A 21774-nucleotide genomic window follows, 5' to 3' on the forward strand; every position below is an offset into this window, starting at 1 on the left:
TTTTACTTGGAAGGCTTAAAAAATACTTCAAGGTGATTGGACAGAGGCTTTCAGATAATGCATAAGAGACAGCTTTAAAAAGAGTAAAGTGAAGGAATTAGGCAGTCAGAAGCAGCTGGATATGGTTGAGGTCAACATTAGCAAGCCATTGTCTGTGTTTTGGAGAGAAAGAGAGCTGATGGAGCAATCCTTATTTTTATTATTTTTACATTTCTTCTTTTATGTTTTTATTGTCCTTATTTTTAACCAACTTTGACATTTAATCAATGGTTTTTGTGCATCATAAAACTTGTTTTTGTCCAACAAATTGTTTGAATAAATCCGGCAAAGACATGCTGACTGTGCCGAGACTTAATATCTGCACTAATTCAAACCATATCTTACACAGTTCAACATTTTGTTGAGGGTTATTGTTTGGGTAGTGACAGTTTTAAAAACAAAAGAATAATAATAAAAATAAATAAATAAATTGAATCATTACAGTAAAATCAAGTAAAATGCAATTCCCTAACAGTGAGCTTTGGAGAACTTTTTACTTCTCTTACCATCCTCCTCACTGTGCGTGGTGGCAAGACAAACCTGCGTCCTCGTCCAGGCTTGTTTGCCACCGTTCCAGTTGTTTTAAACTTCTTGATGATTCCTCTGACTGTAGATATGGGCAGGTGTAGGCGAGTGGCTATCTTCTTGTAGCCATTGACTGACTTATGAAGGTCAACACACATCTGCCTTACTTGAATGGTGTGTTTTCTTGTCTTTCCCATGTTAAAGAGTGGTTAAGAGAAATAGGCCTCTGTGTCATGTCATATTTATACCCCAGGGAAACAGGAAGTGATTAATTACTAATTAAAGGTTCCTAGATACTCTGATCAACTTTATAAACTACAGTAGAAATGACAGAAATTTATTTTCTATGAATTGTTAGGGGTGCCAATACGTGTGGACCAGGTGACTTTATGAAAAATAAAGATTTCTTAAGGATTATATTTTTTAGTTCACGTGAGTTAAAGGTTACATTTTTCTACAATTTTCAGTGTGAGATTATGCTTCTGAAAAAAAATTTAATTTATTTTAAGGCTTTTAATTTTTTTTATTTTAAAGCTTTTAACACATCTTAATGATGCCAATAAAGGTGCCAATAATTGTAGGGGGTGCTATATATTATCACTTGCCTGATATATATATATATATATACGCACACACACACACACAGCCCCTAATGTGATGAGTTGATCTTATTTAAATAGTGTCCACGAATTAATATATTGAGTCCACGAGTTAAGTTCTCATAACTTCTCGTAATCATTTCATAAATTATGATCCCTATGTAGTAATTAATGGTCTCAAAATAGTAATTTGTGGCCTCAGTATAGTAATTCATGGCCTTCATATAGTAATTGGTAGCCTCAGTGTAGTAAGTTAAGGCCTCAATATAGTAATTTTTTACCCCTATAGAGTAATCTGTGGCCTCAATATAATAAGCTGTGGCCCCAGTATAGTCATTCGTGGCCTCAGTGTATTTATCTGTGGCCACGCCTTACTAAAAAAGTAATCACCACGTCACTTTAGGCGCTCTGTATATAACTAACCACAGCGTTAGCTTTTTCTGACAAACCTTCTGTACAACTGTAAAAAAACGTTCTGTAAACGTTTCCAGCAAACTTTGTGTAAAACGAGTTTACAGGTCGTAAAGCTGCCCCGAGCGGCTGTAATGTAAAGTAATGTAACGGGGCTGAGAGGAGAGGACTGAGCATGCGCCGTGGCACGTGAAGGCATTTAAATATTAGCGACATAGAAGCTTCGCACAACAACGGCTCTCGACGCCTCCAGGCATCAGCCAGAGCAAAGCCCCGGGTGCGTGTCTGCCTTTGTGGAGGATGATTTCTTGGACGCTGTCCGCGCTTTTGGCAGGCGCCGCTGCCCTGTGGGTGTTCCAGAGGATGTTCTACCCTTACTTTTGGGACGACCTGATTTATTACTTAAAGCTTCGGAAGGTCAGGACGGCGACCTTGGCGAGGATGAGGCGGGGGGTCATCACTTACCTCGACCGCTTCGTCCACCAGGCGGGGAGCTGCCCCGGAAAGCCCTTCATCGTCTTTGAGGACCGAGTCTTCACGTACGGGGACGTGGAAGTGCGGAGCAACAAGTTCGCCAACGTCTTCAAGGCTGAGGCGGGTTTCAGACATGGTGACATCGTGGCGGTGTGGATGAGCAACGAGCCGGACTTCGTGTGCGTTTGGTTCGGGCTGTGCAAGCTGGGCTGCGAGGTCGCCTTCCTCAACTCCAACGTCAGACCCAAAGCGCTCCAGCACTGCTTTCAGACCTGCGGAGCCAAGGCTCTGGTCGTGGGCGCAGGTACTGTTCCAAACCTTCATCGTGAAGCCGTAGTAGAAACGTTTCTGTGAGTGTTTTTCTGAGGAAACGCGGTCAGTAAGCGAAAACACACCGACTAACGTTGACCGCGTAGATTAGCTAGCAGTGTGTAGCTCACTTTCCTCTTCCCAAACCGAATAACTGAATCTTTTATTCGGCTTGTTGGAACTTGTTGGACTTTCGCACACATACCAAGGAGCTGTAGGCTGTGTGCTGAGAGTTCACGCTGTGCTCTCAGTCAGAGGCACCGACCAGGTCGCTTTAAACCGAGACTAAGAAGCACGAAGCCTAATGAAACGATAAAGGTCCGATACGGTTTTCGATTCTGAGGTAAAGATTCAGTTCAGCTTCCGATATTTTACTGAGTCCTGATTTTGGTTCTAGCTGTATACACTCTTGAAAAATGATGGTTCTTTGCAGGGCAAAATGGTTCTGCAGATTGATGTAGAATGTGTTGTATAAGGTTCTATATTGAACCTTTTTGAAACTATATATCACCAAAAGGGGATCTTCTGTTGTTACAAGCTTGATGTCATAGCAGTAGAACGCCTGCTGAAAACAAAAATAGAAACCATTAAGTGTTTCTATTGGTTGTGGAATGTGTTTAGGCTTTTTAATGGTTTGAAATCACAGTGTAAAGGATCGTAATGGTCTTACAGGTGACCACTGGCTGATTCTGAATGCAGTTGTTTGTTTCCTAATGGGAAATGAGTTACTGTAGTGTTCTAACTTGGTGTCTATTGAAAGGCCAATTCCAATTAGAAAGCTATCCCATTAGATTTGAATCCCAGCTGTTTCTAATGCTGTGCAGAACCTTTTTTAAAATTTACAATAAGGTTCTATATAGAACCATATGCAGCACATTCCCTATCAATGTATAGAACCATTTCACCATGCAAAGAACCCGTTAAGTATGCAAACGATTCTCATTATCACGTTCATGGTATAGAACTATTGTCTTTACCAAAGAACCCTTGGAGAACCATCATCTTGTGTGTACTGAGATTGGTTTGGCTTAAATAAATACACATTTTAAAACGGTTAATGTGTAAGTCATGCGCTGCCTTATGGAAACTTTATGTAGCAATCGCATGTCAAATGTGCGAAGTTTACACTCATGCTGATGCTAAGTGTGCTTAGGAACGGGGGATGTTGACAAACAGATCAATGCAGCGTTTAAAGATATTTTCACCATACACAATATGCAACACAGTATTTTGACACAGGCACAATGCACACATTTAAAAACTGCTGTCAAAACCTTTTGGGTGCAATTATTTTTACTCAACATTTCTCTGTTACTGTTCTGCAGTTAAACAGGACTGAATGCTGTCTTTGTAACGGACTGGCAGTTGGTCAGTATTCCTTATGTATGGACGATGTCCACAATGCGCTCAGGAATTCAGAAATGCGTTGTTTATGACATGTTATAACAACATTCATTTTCAGCGCCAATAGTCTTTGCGCAAAGCCTTAGAACTACCTATGGTTCCTTGAAGAACCATGTTTGAAAAAGAGATTTAAAGGCTTGCAGAACCTAAATGGTTCTATACCGTTTTAATGCCACTTTCTTGAACTTTTGCACAATGTGGAGGTTCTTTAAAAAGGTTCTTCACTTATTTATTTATTCGTTCATCTGTGTATTATTTTTATTAGGGAACTAAAAGTGGTTCTTCTACAGCAACACATGAATTAAACATTGTTACCTTTTGACGATGATAAATGAGAGACAGCTGGGTGTGTAATGGCGATACAGTTTTAGGTTTAAATGTAATGTTTAAAATATCATTCTTTTGTTACACTGTGACCAAAAGACTTTTCACTGAGTGCGTTTACATGCACTCAATAATCCCTTCAGAATCAGAGTATCTGCAGTTATCTGATTATTCAAATGGTCATGTGAACAGCAAACTCTGATTTCTTAGATCAGAGTAAGGTCTAATAATCTCATTAAGAAATCTGACAAAGAGAGCTGGATTTTAGCTCAGTAATCAGATTTCTCAGTGCACGTAACTCTTACTCAGAATTCTTTCAGATTTCTCAGTCTGTGCATGAGCAGAACAGATGGCAGAACCAGAAATAAGCAAGCAGTGTACCCGTGAGATGCAGCAAAACATTTTTGTGTGATGCTGAAACCAAATACATGCTTGAGGAAATGAAGGATTTAAATATTTTTCATCTTCTAGATTATGTGTGTTCACAATTTCAGGTAAAGTGGTACGTTTATGTCACTTCTTCTTCTTCTTCTATTGGCCCAGTTGCAAAGAAGAAATTTGATTAATGCCTGACTCCTGTAGACTGAGTTTTCCCATTATCTGATTACTCAATTGCATGTAAACGTGTTGATCGGCTTACTGACTATCTGATTTTCGTCACTTATCGGATTAGTAATTGCAGTGCTCAGTGCTTAATGATATACATCACTACTGATATTACAGTTAAGTAAAACTAGGCTAAATCCATGTCCAGGAAACTGGCCGCTCTACTCACATCTGAAATTTAAGTCTAAACCCAACACAAAGAGCTACCAACAAAACTAGCACTCAGTAAGCCAAAGAACACACATGAAATAATAGTTAGAGTAGAAGTAAAAGTAGCTACCAGAAACAAATTGAGTTGGAGCAAAAAGGCAGCAGGTCTGTAAACTCATACTGGGCTCACTGTGGGATTGCAGTGCAAAGGCTTCTAAGGTAAACAGTGTTGGGCCTCTTCTGCCACGCAGTCCTCTTGCTATTGTTATAAAGAGGTTGCACTGATGTGACCGCTAGCTATGTTTAGACCTTCTGAGCAGTAACTCCTCATTGCTTCATTCAGAAACACATCTCCTTCTGAAATGCATTGGCAAGGGATGTGTTTTTAGTTCTTGTTGAAGTAAATTTCACCTATCCATGTTTAAGGTAGCTTTAATGGGTCTGTTTGAAGTGGGTTACTCATTTGATCCTTTCTGCTGGGTCTCTAACACACTTGGCCTAAAGCCTGCGCAGAGATCTGTGTGTTGCAGAAAGAAGTGTATATCACTGGCGAACTCGGATCATCAGTAGCCAACAACATGAGTAAAGTTAGAGTAATGACACATACTGCAGGCCTCAAGGCTGGAGTTCTGCTCATGGAAGAAGTCTTAACGTGACATTGTTTTGTAATGTATACATTTATTTTTGGGTGCTTCTTGTACATTTACACAGTTTAGCTTTTTAACTGTGTTGGACAACCTATTTTTCTCCACAGATTTAATCAAGTGTCTGGATGATATCCTGCCGCCACTCTCGGACAATGCGATTGATGTGTGGGTGATGGCTGAAAGCTCATCGTGTCAGAATGTCAGCACATTACTGGACAAAGTAGAGTTGGCCTCGGCGGAGAAGCCACAAATAGACATACCCCCGCCAAACCTCACGTCCACCTTCCTGTTTATCTTTACTTCAGGCACCACAGGTACGACCCAACTGTTTTCCTTTTGTTGATGGGTGGAGGATGTGGTTTGGATACTGGAATTTTGTGTGCAGAAACATTCTTTTTCCAAGTGGAGTTGAGCTCCACCCTTATCCAAAAAAATAAATAAATAAAGCCCATGAACTTCCCAGTGCAAGCTTGGCAGACGCAGAGTGCGCTTTACTGCTTTTATGGTCTTTTATGCAGGCCCTGATATATTTAAGTACTTATTGTTTTTCTGTGTTTATTTTGCAAAAACATATTTATCTTTGTAAGTCAACTTATGTTAGTGGAATAGGTGCATGCACACATAGTGGACAGCAGTTGACCAAATTATTAAGACAAATTATTTACAAGACTTTGCTTTAAAGGCTGCTTTAAAGATGTGATTCGCATAAGGCAGGCCTCAAATTGCACATGCTCTGTGCCCAGAGAAATTACTTGCATTGCAGTATTTTAATAAGACAACATATTCATGACTGTAGTGCAGAAAAGTGTGCAGCATTGCAAAAACTTTAAAGGGAATTTTCACAGATTTTTGCCTAATTCACAGTAAATCTGCCTATTAAATTTACAAACCGGATTCCAAAAAAGTTGGGACACTAAACAAATTGTGAATAAAAACTGAATGCAATGATGTGGAAATGAATATTTTATTCAGAAGAAAACACAAATCACAGATCAAAAGTTTAAACTGAGAGAATGTATCAATTTAAGGGAAAAATATGTTGCTTCAAAATTTCATGGCGTCAACAAATCCCAAAAAAGTTGGGACAAGGCCATTTTCACCACTGTGTGGCATCCCCCCTTCTTCTTACAACACTCAACAGACGTCTGGGGACAGAGGAGACCAGTTTCTCAAGTTTAGAAATAGGAATGCTCTCCCATTCAAGTCTAATACAGGCCTCTAACTGTTCAATTGTCTTGGGCCTTCTTTGTCACACCTTCCTCTTTATGATGCGCCAAATGTTCTCTATAGGTGAAAGATCTGGACTGCAGGCTGGCCATTTTAGTACCCGGATCCTTCTCCTATGTAGCCATGATGTTGTGATTGGTGGTCTGGCATTATCTTGTTGAAAAATGCAGGGTCTTCCCTGAAAGAGATGACGTCTAGATGGGAGCATATGTTGTTCTAGAACCTGAACATAGTTCTCTCCTTTAATGGTGCCTTTCCAGACATGCAAGCTGCCCATGCCACAAGCACTCATGCAACCCCATACCATCAGTGATGCAGGATTCTGAACGGAGCGTTGATAACAACTTGGGTTATCCTTGTCCTCTCTGGTCCGGATGACATGGCGTCCCAGTGTTCCATAAAGAACTTCAAATCGTGACTCATCTGACCACAGAACAGTCTTCCATTTTGCCACACTCCATTTTAAATGACCCCTGGTCCAGTGCAAACGTCTGAGCTTGTGGATCTTGCTTAGAAATGGCTTCCTCTTTGCACTGTAGAGTTTCAGCTGGAAATGGCGGATGGCACGGTGGATTGTGTTCACTGACAATGCTTTCTGGAAGTATTCCTGAGCCCATTCTGTTATTTCCTTGACAGTGACATTCCTGTTTGAGATGCAGTGACGTTTAAGGGCCCGGAGATCACGAGCATCCAGTAGAGTTTTACGGCCTTGACCCTTACGCACAGCGATTGTTCCAGACTCTCTGAATCTTTTGATGATGTTATGCACGGTTGATGATGATAACTTAAAAGTCTTTGCTATTTTACGCTGGGTAACACCATTCTGGTATTGCTGCACTATCTTTCTGCGCAACAATGGTGGAATTGGTGTTCCTCTTACCATCTTGGCTTCTGAGAGACACTGACACTCTGAGAAGCTCTTTTTATACCCAATCATTTTGTCAATTGAGCTAATTAGTGTTAATTGGTCTTCCAGCTGTTCGTTATATATACTCAATTTCCTTTTTCCAGCCACTTATTGCTACTTGTCCCAACGTTTTTGGGATTTGACACTGTGAAATTTTGATTCAACATATTTTTCCTTTAAAATGTTACATTTACTCAGATTAAACTTTTGATCTTTCATCTATGTTCTATTACCAATAAAATATTGACATTTGCCATCTCCACATCATTGCATTCCATTTTTATTCAAAATTTGTTTAGTGTCCCAACTTTTTTGGAATCCGGTTTGTATATCTAAATAGTCATTTTGTGGTGGTATTATGTGGAAAGCTTCATTTGAGAGAAATCTACAGAATTCGGTTTCTTTACAAAGGTGTTGATAGTAACCAAGGGTCAGCACAATTATAGCTATTTTATTTTCTTCCCAGAATGACCACTGAACCTGCATGCATTCTCAAGTTTTAATACAGTAAAATAGTGGTAAATCTTTGGGGACTATTCTGTCTTACAAAGCCCTGGTTGTACCCATCTGCCATTAATGAATAAAGAAAGCATTTAAGGCCAAAAGACTAGATCAAAACTCATGAAACAGTGTCTCAGGTATTGTCTTCTCAAAGTGTATTTTGTAACTATTTCATGTAAAACCTTTAAGATTTTAGAGGCATTAAACGCCTGGTTCCTGTCACCACTGCTGTAAATAGTTATGAGTTTTCCACATCAAACCACTCTGAATGAGTCTGTTGCGTCTTAATGATCAAATTAAACAGAATTTTTGATAAATTGGTGGAATTCTCTTTTAAGGCTGCACCGAAGGTTGAACTCTGAGGATGATGGCAGACCTGTGAGGACAGATATGTAGTTATCATTAGCCACTCACATGGAACTGCATTGTAGCGACTTTCTGTGTGACTGGGAAGTGTAGCATGTTTGGACATGCTAAATGAAATTGCTTACCACAAGCGTAAAGTATGTAAACCATTTCTGTGCCAAACTCTCGGTTTGCTTGTTCATACAGATTAGTTTTAAAGGTGTTAACGCAGATGAAAATTGATCTGTGTTTATTACAACCCCAATTCCAATGAAGTTGGGACGTTGTGTAAAACATAAATAAAAATGATTTGCAAATCCTTTTCAACCTATATTCAATTGAATACACTACAAAGACAAGATATTTAATGTTCAAACGGATAAACTTTATTGTTTTTTGCAAATATTCACTCATTTTGAATTTGATGCCTGCAACACGTTCCAAAGAAGTTGGGACAGGGGCATGTTTACCACTGTGTTGCCTTTCCTTTATTAACACTCAATAAGCGTTTGGGAACTGAGAACACTAATTGTTGAAGCTTTGTAGGTGGAATTCTTTCCCATTCTTGCTTGATGTACAACTTCAGTTGCTCAACAGTCCGGGGTCTCCACTGTCGTATTTTGCGCACATTTTCAATGGGTGACAGGTCTGGACTGCAGGCAGGTCAGTCTAGTACCCGCACTCTTTTACTACGAAGCCACGTGTTGTAACACGTGCAGAATGTGGCTTGGCATTGTCTTGCTGAAAAAAGCAGGGATGTCCCTGAAAAAGATGTTGCTTGGATGGCAGCATATGTTGCTCCAAAACCTGTATGTACCTTTCAGCATTAATGGGGCCTTCACAGATGTGCAAGTTACCCATGCCCTGGGCACTAACACACCCCCACACCATCAGAGATGCTGGCTTTTGAACTTTGTGCTGATAACAATCCGGACAGTCCTTTTCCTCTTTGGCCCGGAGGACACGACGTCCATAATTTCCAAAAACAATTTGAAATGTGAACTCGTCAGACCACAGGACACTTTTCCACTTTGCGTCAGTCCATCTCAGATGAGCTCGGGCCCAGAGAAGCTGGCGGTGTTTCTGGGTGTTGTTGATATGTGGCTTTCGCTTTGCATGGCAGAGTTTTAACTTGCACTTGTAGATGGAGCAACGTACTGTGTTCACTGACAGTGGTTTTCTGAAGTGTTCCTGAGCCCATGTGGTAATATCCATTACAGAATGGTTTTTAATGCAGTGCCGCCTGAGGGATCGAAGGTCACGGGCATTCAATGTTGGTTTTCTGCCTTGCTGCTTACTTACAGAGATTTCTCCAGAATCTCTGAATCTTTTGATGATATTATGGACTGTAGATGATGAAAACGTTCTTGAACTGTTGGACTATTTGCTCACACAGTTGTTCACAGAGTGGTGAACCTTGCCCCATCCTTGCTTGTGAACGACTGAGCCTTTCACGGATACTCCCTTTATACCCAATCATGACACTCACCTGTTTCCAATTAACCTGTTCACCTGTGGAATGTTCCAAACAGGTGTTTTTTGAGCATTCCTCAACTTTCCCAGTCTTTTTTGTCCCTGTTCCAACTTCTTTGGAACATGTTGGAGGCATCAAATTCAAAATGAGTGAATATTTGCAAAAAACAACAAAGTTTATCTGTTTGAACATTAAATATCTTGTCTATGTAGTGTATTCAATTAATATATAGGTTGAAAAGGATTTGCAAATCATCGCATTCTGTAATGTATGTTTTACACAACCTCCCAACTTCATTGGAATTGGGGTTGTAAAAGTTGTCTGTTTTGAACATTTGTTGGCTTTTAGAGCATTTAACAGCACTAGGTTCATGTGTATTTCCTTTCATGCAGGGCTTCCGAAAGCTGCTCGGGTCAGTCATATGAAAGCAGTGATGAGTATGTCCTTCCTCCGTCTATGTGGGGCCAACGAAAATGATAACCTCTATCTCACTCTGCCACTTTACCACATGGCAGCGTCTCTCCTGGGTATTGGTGGATGCATTGATCTAGGTATGAATTTCTGGCTTACTGGAAATCTAAAATGATTAGCCTTTAGGTTCCTATAAATTAATTTACTTAATTTAAAGACAGCCTTAAACTAATTACCCTAGTTTTTGAGTATGAAATTTGAAGTACATACTGTGTGTTTGTGTGTTCTAATTTAAAAGCTTGCATTAGATTAAACATATTATATTGAGGGTGCATTTCTTTTGTTATAGGGTCTAGTGTCCATCCATGCTGAGCACATACATTAGTTTATATGGCTCATGTGGTTTTCTGTTTTCAAAGTCCTGCAGGATATCCCTTACTGTGTTATCCTCAGGAAGTAATGTTCTAACAAATGGGTTTACCAACATGCACAATTCCTGGAAGTCTTTGCCCACATAGCTAAGATTTGGAAATAGAGTAAAAATAAAATCAGGTATAGGCAGAAAAATATAATCTACTGATTTATAAAAGGTACAATTCCTTGTGTTTTCATTAAAAATATTCCATGTCTTTTCTTTATTCCTTAAACATGGATAACATCACTACTGTACCTGGGGGTGTTTTCACAGAGTAGGCTTAGTCAATCCAAGCTTTTATATCAACTTCAAGTGCAACATCTGCTGAACGCAAATAATAAAATGAAGCTAAAGTTAAACCAAAGCTGAGGTAATGTGACAGTTGAGAGAACTGAACTGTGAGAACTGCACATTGGAAATGATTTCGTTCATGGGATAAAAATGGTCACTTATCTTTACAAAGTGTGTAAGACTAAATCCTACAAAGAGAAACTCTCTTAATAGAGTTAAATTGGATTTACTTTAACATTTAGGGGGTTAATTATACTGTAGTGTATTTATCGTGTAGGACGAGGCAGCCCAAAGTGTCAGCCTGGGCCAAATTTGGTCAGAAAGTTACCTCTCTGCTCAACCAATGAGACAACATAGTTTTATTCTTTATATACAGTATATTAAATGCTTAGTTTGTTTAAAATTGTATTCCATGGTTTTTTAGTATGTAGAAAACATTTTTTCGATACTTTCTTTGTATACTGTTTTGTCATTTTGGCCCCCTGACCACCTCAAAGATTCCACTTCAGTCCTTGAAGACAAACAAGTTGGTATGGGATGATATGTACTTGTTTTAGTACTCAGTACTGATTTGCTTGGCACCACAGTTATTGAAATTGACTCAGCCCTAGTAGGATGTACTCAAATTTGTGACTTAACAAACCTTCAGCCTCAGTTTGACTGTTTGGTCGCAGGAGCTACTTGTGTGTTGAAGAAGAAATTTTCTGCGAGCCAGTTCTGGAAGGACTGCATCAAGTACGATGTAACAGTGTTCCAGTACATTGGAGAGCTCTGTCGATACTTGGTGAATCAACCCAAGGTACATTTATTACCTCTGTAATGTATGATTCTAGTGTTACTAGTGATTCCAGTATTTGTATATTGTAGTGTTTTTAATGTTTCATGTACCTGATCCAGGACAGTCAATTTGCAGCCAACACTTCATAAATGAAAGCTGCATTAAATAATTTTTTCCTTTAAGTATTTCAGTATTAATGCTATTACATATCCTTTTTTGTTATTTAAGAATACACTGACTCTCTTTACATGTTTGTTCTTTTTATTGATCTTGTTGCTAGTGTGCAGAGGAGATGGCACATAAAGTGCGCATTGCTGTAGGGAGTGGACTTAGAACAGACGTGTGGAAAGAGTTTTCGAGACGCTTCAGGAAAATCCAGATTCAGGAGGGATATGGTTTGACCGAAGCCAGCATTGGCTTTCTTAACTACACCGCTGAAATCGGACCCATTGGGCGAGCCAGTTATTTCAACAAGGTTAATTATATTTTCCAGACTTTGAGGTTGACCAAATTTGCCTGGAAAATGCCCAGTTCAGATTTGAGTATTGACTTATTATCTGCAGGGTTTATTACACATGAAAAACAGATCTGTAAATCCAATGTAATTTTGGTGCAAAAGTCTTAAGTTATCTCTGAAAATATAAAATAATTTATCTGGTAAATGAATAAAACATCTTACTCTGTGCTCTGGTGGACCCATGCATTATTGTTTTTTTTTAAATAAATAAATTAATGTTTTTTTTTAATCAATACAACCATAACCATTTATATAAAAATACCAGATGTTTAAAATATCACCAGCATAAGGTTCTCCTTTAGCAGCTGTAGCCAGTCAGCACCCTGTCCATGTTGTGTACACACACACACGCACATATAAACAAACATATACACACAGATGCTCACACACACTAACAGCAGGCCAAGTAGGAGGAGAACAGAGTAAAGGACACAGCACCTCCACACTTTTACTCCCTGCAGGTTGATCCCAACACCACGTGTAATATAAATGTGTAGGGGCTGAACAGTGTGAAGTCACTGAAAATGTTTTATGTTCTTCACAGAAAATGAGCAAAGTTAATAGATATAGTTGAATTTATTAATTTTTTTTGTTCTTTGATATTTTTTTTCATTTTTATAAGTTTCTTGTTTGCTTTGTTGCAGCATTCTATACCTTTTGAATTTTTGAAATGCGACTTGGAGACATACGAGCCTGTCCGAACAGAGACAGGACGCTGCGTAAAAGTCAACAAAGGTAACGTCTGAATGTCATTTATCATAAGTTACATTTCTTTTACATCTTCCTTTAATAAGTTATATATAAATATATATAATACACTCACCGGCCACTTTATTTATTGCTAGTAAAAGCTTGGACCCTCTTTTGCCTTCAGAACTGCCTTAATTCTTCGTGGCAGACTTTCAACAAGGTGTTGGAAACATTTCTTAGAGATTTTGGTTGATTATAACCACGCCACGTTCAAAGTCACTTAGATCACCTTTCTTCCCCATTCTGAAGCTCGGTCTGCACTTCAGCAAGTTGGCTTGACCACCTCTACATGCCTAAATGCATTGAGTTGAGACCATGTGATTGGCTGATTTCGCTTTTTGTGTTAACAAGCAACTGAACAGCTACCTAATAAAGTGGCCGGCGAGTGTATATTTTCCTTCATATGCTTTATACTGAGTGATATGGTCCTTTCTTGAACATATGATCCCTTTGTTTCAGGTGAAATAGGCTTGCTGGTGGCCCCTGTGTCTTTCACCAACCCTTTTCTTGGTTATGCGGGAAAAGAGGCCATGTCTGAAAAGAAGTTGCTGAGAGATGTCTTTAAGGAGGGTGATGTATATTTCAACACTGGAGACCTGATGCTCCAGGATCACAGAGACTTTGTCTACTTCAAAGACAGGATTGGAGACACATTCAGGTATTACCATAAAGAGCTTGTTGTCATCTGTTTAGCTTAGTAGCCCACCTTTTCTAAAACACCTTAACATGTCTGACAAGTCTAGACCATGATTACAGCATTTCACATATTCAGTCTGATCCTTTCAATTCCACAGCATATCAGAAACGGCCACTGAAAGCTAAGATTAATGTGCTGCCATTCATCAAAACAGGCCTGCGTTCCCATTGCCATTAGCCCTTGATAGCACCGTGCTGTATTTCCAGGTCCTTTGGCCCTTCTGCTGACTATCCCTAATTCTAGCCCTCTTGTGAATGAGCTCACCCCGAGGAGAATGCTTGGGACAGAAGGCTTCCCAACCCCTCTGCTCTGGTGGAAACCCTGGGCGAGACTAATAGAACCTGGCACAGCTTCTGAAGAGCCAGGCCAAGAATTAGGCTGCTTCCATTCATGAAAATGCCAGCAGTGACGCAAGACTCCCCTGCCAAAGCCCATCCCGGGGATGGCCTGTCAATAGAGAGTAATGTACTTTAGGGTAGGGTAAAAGAGAACCGCTTCCATGGCTGGTTGAGAGGTCCCCGGGATGTTAATGGGGAAATAGCCACCATGACAAGAGGATTGGAGAACAATACATGCATTAACAAGAATGCCATCAGGTCAAAAGCTTGGGGCCTTGATTGAAGATACCAGAAGGCAGGGGTCACAATGGAGCCGTTTGTCTTTCTCAAGTTTGGCAGGTCGTGGATACCACAGAGTTTGACAAAAAACATGGTCATTTATTAACTCTCAGACAGAAATATTGAATGTAAGCCAGTGGGACTCTAGAGAAAGTGTTTTACTGTTGTGTTTTCCCAGGCAAAATCAGCGGTGTGCTGTAGTGAATTCAGTGTTATCCAGTTCTCCCTCTTTTTCTCTGTTTCTTTGAGGAGGTACCTCTGAAATAGCACAGTAACACAGCTACTTTAAGCTCATATCTGAACTACATTTAGTTTTAAAACTTTGATATTGATGATTTTTTTTTGAAGGAACTTTTATTGCAGATTCATTGTGAACCTTTAGACTGATTACTGGGGAAAAAAAAGTTTTCTCTTTTAGAGCTACACTATGGTGGAAATATGTAATAGTATGCAACATGCGGAAAGAGATTTTGTAACAGTGGTTGGGCTCTGGACCCACAACAAGCGGATGATCTGATGATCGCAAATGCATTGAAAGAGTATTTAAAGAGAACTCAGTCAAAACTTGGTGAAGGATGTGCGTGAATCATCTACTATTATTTTTACATTTTTGTATAATGTAGTATAATGTTGATTTTGCAGTTTAGACCTGAATCGTCAGACCTCTTTTTTTGTGGCTTTAAAACATAAAGACGTTTGACATGGTCTGTCCATATCAAAGTGACAATTTTAGCTAACTTTGAGCACGACTAGCAAATGACTAGCAAACATGACTAGCAAACACAGCTTTGAACAGTTGTACAAACCAGCTGTCATCATATGTTTATTAAAAGACAAAGTTTACTTAAACACACGTTTTTAATGTAGGATGCACTCTCACTTCATTCAAAAAAGGGCCTCTATTAATGCCTTGGGTTTGAATTGATCATAACATAATCCTTGTAAATGTATGTGGTCTAAATACTTACTTTTTTAGACAATGTATATGTCTCTCTGTCTCCCCTGTGATGGACTGGTGACATGTCCAGGGTGTATCCTGCCTTCTACCCGATTGACTGCTCAGATAGGCTCCAGCTCCACCCTTGCGACCCAGAAGGATAAGCGCCTTAGAAGATATTTGTGTTTTACAGTTTTGGAAAAATGAGAGAATTTTAGAAAATGTGTTTTCGAGCAGCTGTAAAAACTATAAATAATTAATGCCATGTATCATTGCAATATGGGAGGAAGTGTTAATCATAACAAATGTTGCCATCTAGTGTTCTGAGTGAGAATTACAGCCATAATCACAAGGCTACTCTGTTTTAAGGGCAGTTTTTTGCTGATATTTTTTGACTCTCACAAGTCAGCTGTTTAGTCAGCAAGCATTGGGAGTTGATAATGGCATTTAACTATATGCTACATAAAGTCACTGATTCTTGTTTTTTTTTTATATGCATTTTTAGTGTAACCATCTGAGCTCAACTCTGTATATAACATTTTGTTTTATTCCATTTTTGATGGTCTGATCTGATAAATAAGAATGAGATGTGAGCCTGTATTTCTGTGTCATTGACAGATGGAAAGGAGAGAATGTGGCCACGACAGAGGTGTCAGACGTTTTAGGCTGTTTGCATTTCCTGCAGGAAGCGAATGTCTACGGTGTTACTGTGCCAGGTGATTTGAAGTCCTCTTTGACTTTATTATTATAAGATCACTCATGTTCCTCTGAACCCGAGCCAAGGTAAAGTTTAATGGTTGCCTTATCAACAGTGGAGTTTTGTGTGGGAGCTTTAATTTTATTCAATAGTGTGTTTTCATTTTGCCTCACATACCTAATGCATACCAAATGCATTAGCTAAGGCCAGAAGTTGCCCTGTTAATGTGAATATGGAGTACTCTGTTCTCAAATTCCACTTCAAACCTTGTAGGCAAAAGGGCAAACTTGTCTCAGATTAACTTAGAGGGGAATTTAAGAGTAACCTTAGCCTTCCATGTTGTACTTGAACAGCTCGAGGCAGTATTATGTATCAAATAATAGCCACAATTGAATTTCATTGTGAACACCTTCAGATTTCTAACAGAAATGCAAACATTTACAGTTCTGTGCAAAAAAATCTGTTCCCAAAGGAGTCACTGACATAATGTTTCCTTTTAAAGAGCTGCTAACAGATAAACAGCACTTAAAGCTTTCATCTCTGAGAGAAAGGAGGAAGTCGAGCTCCATTCATGCTTCAGATATGAAAGCATCCACAGGAGTTTCTGTCCATCCATCTACTGTGAGAAGACAATTCAACACTATGGGTCTGAAAGAATGTGTAGCTGTCAAGAAACTGTTACTGAGAAAAAGGAAATGGACAATAAAAAAGAGAATTTCCCCTTAAATACCATAACTGGACATCTGAGATGTGGAAAAACACATTTTGTATAGACGAGTCTTGATCTGATATCTGTCGAGGATACGGAAGGCAGTATGTAGGCCGCTGAAGCAATAAAACTATGTTTACAGCCACCAGTCAAGCATATAGTGGAGGTCACAGTTCAGGTTTAGGGATATATGCCTATAGTTGAAGATTTAGTTTTGATTGAAGGCATCATAAATGCCGATAAGCTCAAACTAATTTCAATACATCATGTAATACCCTCAGCAATTGTTTATCCAGAAGAAAGTCATTTGACAGCAATATAATAACCTCTCGCACACTGCTGAGAAGACATACATGTGAAACATATCAGGGTGGCATGGTGGTGCAGTGGATAACGCTGTTGCTTTTCAAGAAGGGCCTGGGTTTGATGCCCAGCTGGGTGACCAGTTGGAGTTTGCATGTTCTCCCTGTGTCTGCGTGGGTTTCCTCCCACTGTCGAAAGACAGGCAGTCAGGGCAATTGAACATTCTAAATTGCCCCTAGGTGTATGTGTGTGTGTGTGTGTGTGGATGTGTGGGTTTGTTTGTTTGTGTGCCCTGTCCAGGCTGTATCCTACCTTCTGCCTGCTGGGATAGGCTCCAGCACCCCCCTGTGACTCAGGAGGATAAGCGGTTTAGAAAGTGTGTGTGTGTGTGCGTGCGTGTATAATCATCATCATTTTTGACTAATGTTGTCATTTACTGTATATGCCATGTTATTTATGTTATTTAGTAATTGTAATAGTTCACTTATCTTAATAATGCAGGTTTGTTGTAGATGGTGTATAGCATACAGTGTAGTGAACAGTATGGAAATATGCCAATATTATTATTATTATTATTATTATTATGAATAATAATAATAATAATACACCATAATAATAATAATGATATGAATAATAATAATAATACACCAGCACCAAAAACAAATTTCCATATTATGTAACTTCAATGAACAGTAAAGTATTCTTATTCTGAGTGATTCTGATCAATCAACAGGGTATGAGGGAAGAGCTGGAATGGCCGCTATAGTTTTAAAAGAAGGTCATGACCTGGATGCAGAAAGCCTTTACAGTCATTTGGTACAGAACCTTCCTGCATACTCCTGGCCCTGGTTTTTAAGAGTGCAGGTAAGAAAACTGTAGTTCTATAATTAATAGCTTGTTTTCTCACAGCAGAGAAAATGATCTTCTGCTGTTCTGGTTGTTGTTTTGATGTAAGTGAGTTTGTGTGATGACTTCTGTCCACTGCCTGTGAATCAGAGAATCTTTTAATGAGTAATTGGCAGATTTAACTTTCTGTATCCTTTAATTATCATGTGGTATGCACCATGAACAGTTACTGCAAACTATGCTTTGAACTTGTTCTGCACCAATGTTTAGTTTTTCCACTTTCCACTGGCTTTTTTTTTTTTCTCCTGTCTAATTTAGTCAGTGTAATGTGTTCTCTGGGGAGAAAACATCTGCTTCTGAATGTTGGTATTCCTTCTTCCCCACAGACGTCCTTGGACATGACCGAGACTTTTAAGCAGCAGAAGAAAAAGCTAGTGGAGGACGGATTCTGCCCTCAGGCTGTTCAAGACTCTCTCTACTTCCTTGACAGCTGTAAGAAAACCTATGTCCCCCTGTCTCAGGGTGTGTATGATGACATTATCTCAGGCAAGATAAGACTCTGAATACATCTGGTTGAAAAAAGAAGGATCATGTACCTGATTTTGGATTTAATGCACACTACAATATGGAATAACCATATAGTTTTATATAGTTTTTTTGATGACGTTGTTTATGCTGTCCAGGTTTTGAGCTGTAAAGTTTTTTTTTTTAATAATATATTAACTTGAGTATTATTGGTTGATAAAATGTTTATCAGCAGTTTATCTGGGAGTTAATTCAGCAGCTTTAGGCAGGTCTCTTTTGACTCAAACTCCTACTTTTTAGAAGTGATTTATATTTAACAAAAGTGGTGCTGTGTACTATGTATTATATGTTAATGCATAGATCCCCAATAAGACTGAATTTACAGTTTCTTAATATTCTTAATGTTCTCATTAGTGCCTTTTATATTACCACAGGGTGGATGGTTTTCCATATTTCTTATAATGAATTGGTGGTGGAAACAAACTAATCTTTGTTAGCACGTGGTTCCCAGCTCGGTTATAATTTATGCCTAGGTTGACTTTGGCTGCCAGGTATACAGTGCAGTCTACAAGTAATTGGACAGTGAATCAATGGCTATGAGGTCAAAGTCCAAAAGGGCAAAGGTTTGGGTGAATCATATAGGCATTTAGCTTGTTTTTAGTAGCTGGGACGCTGATGTTATACCTCAGTATGTGTCCTATATACCATTTATGCAGTCATATCATGAATAAAGACCAGTGAGCCAGTTCAGTTTCACTGGCAGCCCTACAGTCATATACAAAATAACTAAACCCATCCAGTAAACAAACTTTAAATATGACATAAACTGCGTATTTTAGAGCATAATTTCTGTTTATAACATACTGGAAAAAATGAAACATGCCATCATTTTTGCACAAGTTACATTTTGTTTTTAGTTTGTTCAATTCAGCCAATAAAGTGGATGTGTTAACTTATTTCCACTGGTCGGGACGGTATTCCACAAAGCAGGATTTCTCAGTTTAGCCTAAAGCCTAGAAGCCTAAAGTCAAGCCTGTCCAATAGGAAAAGAGCTGAGGGACATTCCCTTTGGGCTTAAGTTATCTGGCTAACTGAGAAATCCTGCTTTGTTGAACAACCCCCCAATAGCGCCCAAACCTTTCCATATGGCATGACCAGGTATGTTTATTCTAATCTCATTGGTCTCAGAACTCGAGCCTTTTCATGCACTTTTTAGTAAACTGTAATCTACAAGCTAAAAGTGTTTTAACAGTTTATTATTGTTTTAAAATAAACTTCAAAAACAAAACCAACCACTGTTCAGTTACCTATACTACACTGTGAATTAAGTAGCTAAATGTCAGTGACTATAGTGTTAAAGTGCAAGTATGATTTGGGTGTATGTGTGCTAGTAGGGGATTAAGGATAATGTAAAACATTTAATTCTTTGAAAGTATGCATAGAGCATATTCTCCAAGTCCTCGAGTCTTCTGATTTTACCATACTTTAATACTTATAAAACTGGCTGATTGGTGCATTGCACTGTAGTTGCCCTATATTTATGGCAGAGAGTTGAATTTTTGTGTGCATCTTAATCTAAGTATCTTTTTTTCCTCTTCATAAGTCAAGGCTTATGCTGCCTTTCTTCAGTATAGTCAGGTTAAGAATTCCTTCTTGTACTCTTCTTTTATGATAAAGAAAATGTATGATACTTTTGTTTCCAAGCTGTATGTTTTTTTTTAGTTTTTTTTTTTAACTGCTGTACTTTTTGCTGCTAAATCTGGAACTTTTAATTATGAAAATCTGGGCTTTGAATTGTTGGGGTAATGTTTCCCTTGAATTCCTTTAATTTGTAATAAAGTGTAATAAAGTAGGCTTTATCAGATTATTGCTGTTTCATGCTGTCTGTGTTAACCGTGTCAGATTTACAGTCTAAACGTATTTGGGTATTGGCAGTTTTTGTTGGGTTTGCTCTGAAATGAAACTGAGACTAATGTGCAGTAGGCCTCTTTTTTCTTTCTGCGTTTTCCTTATTACATCACTCTGCTTCAGTTTTATCTTCATGTCATCTGTCTGTAAGATATACCTGTGCAGCCAGGAGGCTGTGTTGAAAGATCTGTTATTCATATGCAGTTCACTCAGTAAGCAGTCTTCACTCTGTTCTGTAGATACATGCTTATTCTTTGATTCTCCCCAAATCAAAGTATCAATAAGGAAATTAGGTTTCTTGACCACTGGGCTCCTTCTTCATCCTTTGGTGGTCTTTGGGGCCCAAACTGAGGGGAGCCAGTTGTCCATAGTGGGCTGGTGATGGCACTTTGTCATAAAAGTCAGTGGATTATTGAATGAATAAAACAGAAATAAAAATGTATTTAAACGGTAAACAATACTAATACAAGCCCTGAAGTAATGGCACACAAAGACTGCTGGATCTTTTTTTTTTTTTTGTCATTTGCCTTGAAACAAAATAACCTCCCTTAAAAGACATTTCAGTTGTCCACTCATCAGTGAGTGTTGTAGAAACATTTCACTTAATTTGGACCTGTCTCCCATTGAAAGTGTGGCGCATTATGAAACGCAAAATATGACAACGGAGACAGTTGAACAACTGAAGTTGTACATCAAGCAAGAATGGGAACGAAGTCCACCTACAAAGCTTCAACAATTAGTGTCCTCAGTTCCCAAACGCTTACTGAGTGTTGTTAAAAGGAAAAGTGATGTAACACAGTGGTAAACATGCCCCTGTCCCAACTTCTTTGGAATGTGTTGCAGGCATCAAATTCAAAATGAGTGAATATTTGCAAAAAACAAAGTTTATCCCTTTGAACATTAAATATCTTGTCTTTGTAGTGTATTCAATTGAGTATAGGTTGAAAAGGATTTGCAAGTCACCGTATTCTGTTTTTTTTGTTTTACACAACGTCCCAACTTCACTGGAATTGGGGTTGTATTATGTATATACATACACACACACACTCACTCACACACACACACACACACACACACACACACACACATATATATATATATATATATATATATATATATATATATATAGCGTGGTGTGTGTAAAATATATATATATATGTGTGTGTGTGTGTGTGTGTATATGTATGTATGTACATGTGTATGCATGTGTATTGTTTATGGGATTATTTGTTTGTTTATGGGATTATTTCCCATCCTTCAGACTAATGAACTTTGTAGCCACGTTAAGCCAACTTTTCATACAGTCTTGAAGGGGTTCTGCCACTTATTGCCCAACTTATTGTACACTGGCTTAATCCTACTAGACAGAAACCTGGATTACAAAAAATCCTGCATGCTATGACCGTTAATTTGCTGCTGCATCAACCTCTT

General features: G+C 38.7%; 1 protein-coding gene across 1 annotated transcript; it reads left to right on the forward strand.

The window, feature by feature from the left end:
* Positions 1 to 1626: 1626 nt before the first annotated feature.
* LOC108423775 (long-chain fatty acid transport protein 6) lies at positions 1627 to 20302 on the forward strand. Its single transcript, XM_017691316.2, has 10 exons — positions 1627 to 2352; positions 5596 to 5802; positions 10335 to 10493; positions 11734 to 11858; positions 12118 to 12312; positions 12999 to 13089; positions 13564 to 13762; positions 15974 to 16071; positions 17798 to 17928; positions 18297 to 20302. Exons 1-10 carry the CDS (start codon positions 1875 to 1877, stop codon positions 18471 to 18473), a joined length of 1860 nt encoding a protein of 619 aa, XP_017546805.1. The 5' UTR covers positions 1627 to 1874; the 3' UTR covers positions 18474 to 20302.
* Positions 20303 to 21774: the final 1472 nt, after the last annotated feature.

The sequence above is a fragment of the Pygocentrus nattereri genome, chromosome 18 (assembly GCF_015220715.1).
Source record: "Pygocentrus nattereri isolate fPygNat1 chromosome 18, fPygNat1.pri, whole genome shotgun sequence".
Lineage (NCBI taxonomy): Eukaryota > Metazoa > Chordata > Actinopteri > Characiformes > Serrasalmidae > Pygocentrus > Pygocentrus nattereri.

What these genes read in the sequence shown, in the direction of transcription:
- LOC108423775 (XM_017691316.2), top strand. Translation starts at nt 1,875, where the DNA reads ATGATTTCTTGGACGCTGTCCGCGCTTTTGGCAGGCGCCGCTGCCCTG. An exon ending in CTGCGTAAAAGTCAACAAAG is followed by an intron (nt 13,090 to 13,563) that starts GTAACGTCTGAA and finishes CCTTTGTTTCAG; the next exon opens with GTGAAATAGGCTTGCTGGTG. An exon ending in CTACGGTGTTACTGTGCCAG is followed by an intron (nt 16,072 to 17,797) that starts GTGATTTGAAGT and finishes ATCAATCAACAG; the next exon opens with GGTATGAGGGAAGAGCTGGA.